Source organism: Asparagus officinalis, chromosome 8, assembly GCF_001876935.1.
Source record: "Asparagus officinalis chromosome 8, Aspof.V1, whole genome shotgun sequence".
NCBI lineage: Eukaryota > Viridiplantae > Streptophyta > Magnoliopsida > Asparagales > Asparagaceae > Asparagus > Asparagus officinalis.
Genome location: NC_033801.1, coordinates 97,508,948 through 97,517,634, shown reverse-complemented (window position 1 = coordinate 97,517,634; position 8,687 = coordinate 97,508,948). Strand labels below are relative to the sequence as shown.

Genomic DNA, 8,687 nt, shown 5'->3' with positions numbered 1-8,687 from the left:
GTTCGCCGCCGCCATCAAGCCCCGAAGTTCGTCGTCGCCGCCAGGTTCATCGTCGTCGCCGCCAGGTTCATCCCGATCCATTGAAGCCCAACTTCTATAAGAAAGGCCCAATAACCCACCATCGTAGTTTTCGAGCCTCTTGAGTTCTCTCTCTTCTCCTCGCCTTCTATCTCTCAGGCCCAGCGAAGGAGAAGAAAGAGGTAAGCGATTTAGGTTTTTATTTTTTTTATTTTTTGAAATTTAGGGTTTTGGCTTCTGGTTTAGGAGAGATCTAGGGTATATTTGATGAATAGTTGAGGGCGTTTATTGGGGAAGGGGAATTTTGAGTGGGATTTAGGGTTTTTCTTGGTGTTTTCTAAAAGAAGTTCAAATCTTGAAGTAATTTGTGGAGAAAAGGTGATTGGGTTATTCATAAGGCAAGAATTAATGAGAATACACGTTATTGATTAATTTTTTATATAATGAATATGAACTATACGAACTATACTAAAATTTCATAGCTTTTGATCATGTGTGTTATATGCTTACAGAGAGAAAAATGAATGATCATATGTGTACTTAATGTGTGTACTTACAGAGAGAAAAATGAATGATCATGTATGTACTTACATTCTCCAATCATCAGTCAGAAGTTTGTTCTTACACTTGTCTCAAGTTGCCTTTGTTGATGTTTCGTATTATACTTTTATCATTGTACTGTTCTACTCTGAGAACCTCCCCTCAATGACAACATTCTTTCACCAATGTATCTCTGTGCAGCAAAAAAAATCACATTTATTTAGAAGTTTTTGTCTAAAGTTTGATTGATTTGTATGTTATCAAGCTGAGCACATGCAGGATGGTAGCAATATCGATGCTTGAAAGTGAAATGACACATATGCACAATTTTACCCATAGGTTTTTATCTGAGAATTTCACTTGTCACATAAAACATTTAACTTCAGAACACTATGATTTGGGCTTGTATTGAAATAATTTTATGATATCACTTTGTAACTTGAAAAACCAAAAAAGTTATTGATACTTTGCCTGTTCTTACTTTTCTGTAAGAATCAGTTTAGCTTTCTGTAACATAATTTTTCTAAGATTTTACTTGATCTTCTATTAGAATGATAAAAAAAACATGCTATTTGTTGCAGGCGCCTGGAGACTTCTAAGGAACCGAGACAAACATCTCTTCTATGCGAGCTCTTGTGAAGATGGATCGCGGTATCCATTTTGTATTTCCTATTTTAATGCATTATATCTGTTTGGCTTTACTGCATTCAAACATTTACTTGCTTTGCCCTTTCGTTCCTTCCTAGCGATGTACGTCTGTTGCATAGCTTACTGTTCTTCAATTTAGTCCCTTATGTAACAATGAGACTCCCGCATATTCTATATTATGCACTAATATGCATGCATTGGGGGCCCCTGTTTTTTGGGGGCCCTAGGCGAAGGCCTCTCCTGCCTATGCCAGGGCCGGCCCTGATGATGAGCTTGAGTCTGAGGTTGAGCTTGAATATCCCCAGTCTTCTTTTTAGAACATCATTCAGTATTACATAATTTGTTCCATAAGTAATTAGTTTAGTTTTATTTTCCCTCTAATTGCTGAGATATATTTAGTTGGAGAATAATTTTAAAACCCAAAACTATGCCAACTAGAGCTTTGGATATGATTTACTCTGTCAATTAGAGCTTTGGATATGATTTTGTTTTCTCCTTCATATTTAATTTACAAATTTTAGGTGCTGTATTATAGCGCTAGTGGATGATTTTAATATAGAAGTGCTCGTTTGTGGTTAGTTCATTGGAACTTCTTTGTGTAATCTTTTAAGCTGGCTCTTGATTTGGCTTGCACTTCCATCTTGTAGGGAACAGGTTGCTAACCGCATAGATTGGGGACTTCATTATGCAACTAATCTTTGTGGTATCAAGAATTCTGCTCTCATGTCACAGGTATATATTAGCATACACTTGTATATATTAGCATATATAATGCTTTATTGTGTCACTTGTTTTATCTTATTTTGTACAAAAAAATGCTCACCATGATTGTATTTCACGGCATGCTGTGAGCATCATCAAAGTTTTGTATGTGTTATATGCTTATTTGTCAATGGTCTTATAATCTAGTATGTCTTGCATACGTACTCAGTTTGTTGTTTCAGTGAAATGACATTAGCAGCGTCTTTCTATAAAAGGACTTATAATTCATGACCAAATTGTAGTTGTAATATTTGTCTCGGAGAAATTGCTAGAACTTCGGAGACCTCAAGTGAGGTAGTGGGCCTCTCAGTGACCATATTGGGGAGATTTATAAGTTTTATTTAATCATCAATTTGTGATTATTACGATTTAGCTATTTGGTTGGTGAAACATATAACATCAAGCAATGTCTGCTCAAGGAGATGTTTGTAGTTGAGCTTGTTAGCTTGTAAGGCATTTGTTGTATTCTTGTGTTCTGTAGGAATTTATTCTGTGTTCTGTATTGTAAACTAACATATTCTCTGTGTTTCTAGGAAATTATTCAAGTGGGAGTAGAAGAAAACCTCTGAAAAGAATGAACCTCTTAAGTTGTTTTAATTGCGAACTAACATATTCTATTTGTAGGAAATTATTCAAGTGGGAGTAGAAGATAACCTGCAGTTGCAGTACTTTATAATCAATACGAACTATACTAAAACTTCATAGCTTTTGATCATTCAATCCGACAACACCAAAGGACTTGACATGTATAAAATCCACAAACTAATAAAAAAAACAGATGTGATCAAAATTGGAAGGGAAAATATAAGGAAAAAAAATAGAAAGTTGGATGCTTTGATGGAGATGCACACAGGTAACAAGTTGCAAAATGAATCTGATACTTAATAGAATATTAGAATTATAGAAGATCATCTAGTGTTGCTAACACTTGTGTAGGTGGAGGATATGATATTGATCTTATTGAGGATAATCAAGGTGTTGATGAAGTATCAAGGGTTCAGAAGATTGTGTGCAAGTTTTAATCCTAGCAGAAAGAATGCATTAGATATTGTGCTATGCTGCAGCTGCGGAAATCACCATAAACCATGGATCCAAGCGTGCAAAAAAATTTCAATTTACCATAATGTTCTTTTCCTTTCACAACATCCCAGGATGTTGCATACTTGCATGTTTACGTAATATCCATTCTGGACTGGTATCTAAAACCATGTAAAACCTTTTTTTCCCCCAGCTATGAACTAAGGATAATATGTTGAATTGTTGCATTTAACTGTCTTCATTGTATGCCTTTGCCAGAGAGATCGATTTTCAAGTACTAAAGTTTGGACTCAGGGGTTAGCGATCTTTCCAACCTTTGTAAGTCAGAATTCAATTAATTACAGCATTTTCATAAGAAACTCCTCATAATTTTATTAATTGCAGCATTGCGTACTCTACTTAGAGTTGATATCTTCTGTTTCATGGTTTTTAGAAACAACATGAAGACCTTCATTACATGGGATTCAACAGATGGAAGCAGTCTTCCACAGGCAGCAAACTAGACAATATACGCTCGGAGCTCCAGGCATTAATCGCAGCCCAATCACCACCCGATGTTGTCATAGAAACTTTCAGCAAGACCCTTTCAACCGATTCTCGGCTTATAGTGAGATCCAGTGCCAATGTCGAAGACTTAGTCGGTATGTCAGCTGCTGGTTTGTACGAATCAATCCCAAAAGTCAGCCTTTCAAACCCGAGAATCTTTGGTACCGCTATTGCTTGGGTATGGGCTTCTCTCTACACAAGGAGAGCCATTTTAAGCTGCAAAGCTGCTGGTGTTTCCCAGAGGAAGGCAACAATGGTTGTTCTAGTGCAAGAAATGCTAATTCCTGAGCTTTCCTTTGTGTTTCACACTATTAGCCCAACTGATCGAGATCCAGTCTGTTGAAGCTGAGATTGCTCCTGGGTTAGGAGAAACTCTTGCCACGGGGACTCGAGGTACTCCATGGCGGCTTTCGTGTAGGAAGTTCGACAGCAGGGTCAGTACTTTGGCTTTTGCCAACTTCAGTGAAGAGATGTTGGTGATGAACTCAGGACCTGCAGATGGAGAAGTGATGCATTGTATTTTAGACAGTAGTTGGTGATGTACTTTGGATTTTCTTCAATTCAGTGACTTGCACTTTTTAGATATTTGAGACATTGTATTTTGGATATTCTTTATGTTTGTGATTTAGTTGTTTAAAAATTACTACTCGCATTTCATTTTAGTAAATTTTTTGTTTTGCCTTATAATTGCGTATGGTGTTAGGATCTTGAATTCATTTTATGACATACTTATGTTTTTGGTTGTGTAATTGCATGGGAATATTATTGTGAACAGGTTGATTATCATTCTTGAATTCATACCATTGGGGCTGATAAGGTGCACGAGCTGTGCATGTTTTTGCACCAACGGGTGGAATCGTTGGTGCAAACTTCAGCACCAACGGTTCCAACCGTTGGTGCTAATGTTTGCACCAACGGTTCCACCCGTTGGTGCAGGGTTTTTATATTTTAAAAATTAAAATTAAAAAAATATCAGCACCAACGGTTAGAACGTTGGTGCTGCTAAAAGAACCGTTAGGGCAAACTTTGCCCCGACGCAATTTGTTCCAATGGGTGTTTTTTTTGTCCCAACGGTTTAAACCGTTGGGGTTACTATCTGCCCCAATGGTTTGAACCATTGGGGCTGGGCCACTTTGTACTAGTGAGACCAAGGAATCACGGTGATCTATTACAAGACTGTCCTAAGATCACAAGCTACACCATTATGAGGATATGAATAGATCTGCAATTTCTTTTAAAAAAAGGTTCTAGATCATACAGACAAATGAACTTTTTCATACATTAGATTTAAAAACCTAAGTCGTGCTCATTCATTCATCTAGACAATTTTAATCCTGAAAAATTATATATGAAAGTTCGTTTTCCATAGAGACCTATGAATATTTGAACTCCTGTACAAGTTAAGCAGCTTTTCATCAAGAAACCCTTTTTTTTTGCATATGTCTTTATCATTTATGACTGTAGCATCGTGATATGTTCAGTTATTTCCAAACGCAACTTATGTCTTTTGCTTATTACGCGGGGTGGAAATTTATCCAATTTTTGTCTTTTGTAGACTATGCTTCTGATATCCGTGCAAGTGAAATGCGTCCTTTTTCAACATGAGGTTCAATATAAGGTTAACAGATTAAACCATCTCTTAAAAATGGCATTAGTTTTCAGGTCATGAAGAAAGTTCGTTCTTTGTAAATTAGAAAACTGAGAGCATGCATTTAGCAATAGAATTACGGTCTTGAATAACTCTTGCTTGATGCATGCAATTAATCTTTCAATTTTGATATGCTTAACAAACTAACGTCCTTTGTGATCATTTTGCTAACCAATAATTTCAATTTGATTGTAGAGGTCAGATTCGGAAGCTAGCAGATCAAAACTCCATCGGCCTTCGGTTCTGTTCTTCAAGATGTGCTCTTTGCAGCTGAGGATTAGTTTTTTATTAGCACTGTGTTTTTTATGCTATGTTAATTTTTTTGAGCGACTATTTGTTGAGATTTTTCAAGTGCTGGATGCAATTATCTAGTTTCCATTTTGAAGTGTTGGATGCAAGTATGAGGAGATTTTCATATTAGCTCATTTTGTCTAGAATATGCATCAAGTTTTTGCAGTTTAGTGGCTTTTCTTTAGAAATGTGTGAGGTTATTGAAATTTTGAATTTTACTATTTTTTGTTGTTAATAGAAATATAGAATGGATCTCTATAAATTCTACAGTAGAAATAGTAGCCTCTAAGCCCGAAAAGCGTTGTGCTTGTATATGAGAGACTGCCTTAAACCAGAAGCCTATTGCTTACTTCTATAGCGGTCACATTTGTGTACCAAACTGTTGCAATAGTTATGCCTGTTCCCTAAGCAAAAACCATTGTGTTTAGGTCAATAGTTTTTTAAATGTTGGTCTTCTAAGGGAATAGTTTTGAATGGTTGCTGGAGACCTGAAATGTGATTGTATGTGTAGGCGTTAAAAAATGCAGATGAGATCTACTTGATACAATAAAGAGGCCCTCCGAGAGCAATTTGGTCATTCAACATGATAAAGGGGAACTTAGTGTACATTACAGAAGTCCACAATTAACTCCGTTGTCGTTGCAAAGCTAGTCAACGAGACGAACAACACTAATGGTAATATGAGTCAGAAGTCACGTCGACGGACACACTGCTAAATCTACACCATTAAATGCAGCAAATTTGCTACTACACGGTTGTCTGCACTGCTGAGCTGGATTAGTCTGAAGATTGGTCGCAAAGCTAATAAAGTTGTCACTCGCCCATATTGCAATAAGCGAACTATGAAACTATTGTGTCGCCTGTTGACTGTTATCCATGAGGTGATAAAGTGACTATATAGCTCCATGCTGCGTTAAATGCCCGTACGACAGTGTAGCTCCGCGACGCCAAGTAGATTTTTGGCTATAAATGTAGCCCCTTAGCCTTCATTTCAAGGGCTCTAAAATCTTTCCTCTTTGTTTGCTATTGTTGTTTTGTTGATGCTCTCTCGCAGCTTTGCAGCAACACAGCAAACTCTCGTCTTCAAGTGTTCTCACCACCATTTTATTTGGTCTTTGTTCGTTTTTCCAACTTGCTTTGTTTCTAAAGCTTGGTGTTTAACACTCTACCACTCCTCATGAGTTAGTACTACCACTTGTCAGTTTGACTTCTGTAGGTTGTTCTATCATTTGATCCTTGAAAACCTTGATTTGGTTAATTTAGATTCTAATAGGTTGTTGTTAACGGGAGGAAATCCCATAGAGGTAGATTTCTCCTTCACAATCTCTCTATCAAGGAAAAAGACCCATGTTGTAGGAAATGATAAAGACTTCATGAATCTTTTTTTTAGAACAAATCTGGCAGATGTGGTTCGATGGAGCGTCCAGATCTGACCTAGGTAGCAATACAATTGCGAGAGTGAAGGTTATGCTATCACATGACACATGATCTTATGCTCATTCTTGTTGACAGAATCATGTCCAAACAACGTGGCGAAATGCAACGCTTTGCTAACAGTACTTGACCTTGCCAGGAGATTAGGTGCAGAGTATTCAGAAGCTAAACGGGTATTCTCAACTCATCGTCAAGCAAATCAAAATGGAATACATAGTGAAGCATGTTGATCTATTCCCATACCGCAACAAAGCTCAAGAAATAATGAGTTCATTTAAAGTGGCCGTTAGCGTTGAGCATGTTGTCTGATCATACCGAAATGTTGATATTTCTCTTTGGATTCTTGATGAAATAGGCTCAAAATAGTTGCAAATAAGTATTGCTATGAATCTAAGACACGCGTAATTCTTAAATGAGGTATAATTGGAGTATATGATAGTAAAATTTGATAAATTGCAAAAAAATGACAGGCTGTCAGGTCGAGCGCACACGCTCACTCTGCCAATGCACATTCCCGATCGGGAAGCAGTTCATTTCAAGAAGATGAATTTGCCACTTATCTTATGTGGAGTGTCATTGAGCGCACGCCCCCACCCATCGAGAGGAGGCACTCAACCTGCAAATTGTCAAATTGTTATTATATGCATATTTTGAGATTCTGACTTCTAATTTTATTTTCGTTTTCTTCGTTAGCTTCCTTGAAATCAAGATTACCTGTAAGGGACATTTGCACATAGTTTGACGTTAGGTGGATTTTTAAGCATTTTTAGGAATTCTTCAAAAACTAATTTTTTTGGTAAACATGTGTATTTGCGTTCCATATGTCTAAATTAAGTCTTGTGAGCTTTTGATTGCGTTTATGATGATAAAAATGTGCTGAGCTAGTTAATATCACCGACTTACATGATTTTAGTATGGTTGATCATGATCTTTTTGTGCATAAATGATGAAACCTTTATATTATGGATATTGAGTAGATTTTGTGGGCCCATAACTTTTGGCTAAATTGTGAGTGAGTTGAGGCCCAGTTTATGTTATCATGTTGGCTAGATGGGATATAACCAGTTAGTGTACTCATTTAGGGAATATTTCTATTTAATCTTTGTAGATGATCAAAATGTATTTTCACTTAGGACGATGATCAACTTGGATCCAAGAAGTGAACGCTCATAGGCTAAACACTTCGAATGGGTCCAAAGTCAAGCCCACAACAAGCTGGAGCAAAGGTCACTTGATGACTAAAGCGAACCTCGCTAATCAGCCCACCTTGACTCAACCCGACCAAGTCAAAACACGAGTCGACTCTCATGACACGCCCTAGGCTGAGACATAAAGCGCCATTGGTCGACCAAGCCTAGAGTAAAATTATGTATCAAATTCGAACTCAGAGGCGAAACTAACCAACCAATGAACTTCGCCCACGTCAAGTGTACAAAGTCATCCACTTCCGAAGAAGGCGCGCTCACGTCCGTAGTGACCTTTGCCCACGCCTTCAGCCAACCTCGCCAAGTCCGCAAAGTTCGTACAAATAGCCATTTCAGAGCTATTTTCGGGGGATAACTACTCCGTACTAACTCCTCCTTTTTAATGACCACTTAACCCACATAAATGGGCCATTAACTCTCTCTTTTAGCCTATAATAAGAGAGGAGATCATCCATTATAAGGGGTTTTGATAATCATATTTTTATTACAATTTTATACCCTCATTATCTATTTTATACGAATAAATATACCACTAATAATTATTTTTATCTTTAATT

The 8,687-nt window shown here is 37.2% G+C and overlaps 1 protein-coding gene and 1 long non-coding RNA gene across 2 annotated transcripts in view; both read left to right on the top strand.

The window, feature by feature from the left end:
- The window catches only part of LOC109822671 (phosphoglucan, water dikinase, chloroplastic-like), a 22,816-nt gene extending 18,580 nt beyond the window's left edge, over positions 1-4,236 (top strand). The window contains exons 2-5 of the mRNA XM_020388904.1: positions 1,140-1,209; positions 1,854-1,938; positions 3,265-3,324; positions 3,440-4,236. Of these exons, the coding sequence (XP_020244493.1) occupies positions 1,930-1,938; positions 3,265-3,324; positions 3,440-3,895 (525 nt within the window). The 5' untranslated portion in view covers positions 1,140-1,209; positions 1,854-1,929 and the 3' untranslated portion in view covers positions 3,896-4,236. The remainder of the gene's footprint in view (positions 1-1,139; positions 1,210-1,853; positions 1,939-3,264; positions 3,325-3,439) is intronic.
- On the top strand, positions 2,733-3,065 carry LOC109822672. The gene is made up of 2 exons (XR_002242212.1): positions 2,733-2,821; positions 2,905-3,065. It is a non-coding gene; the product is annotated as an uncharacterized LOC109822672 (long non-coding RNA).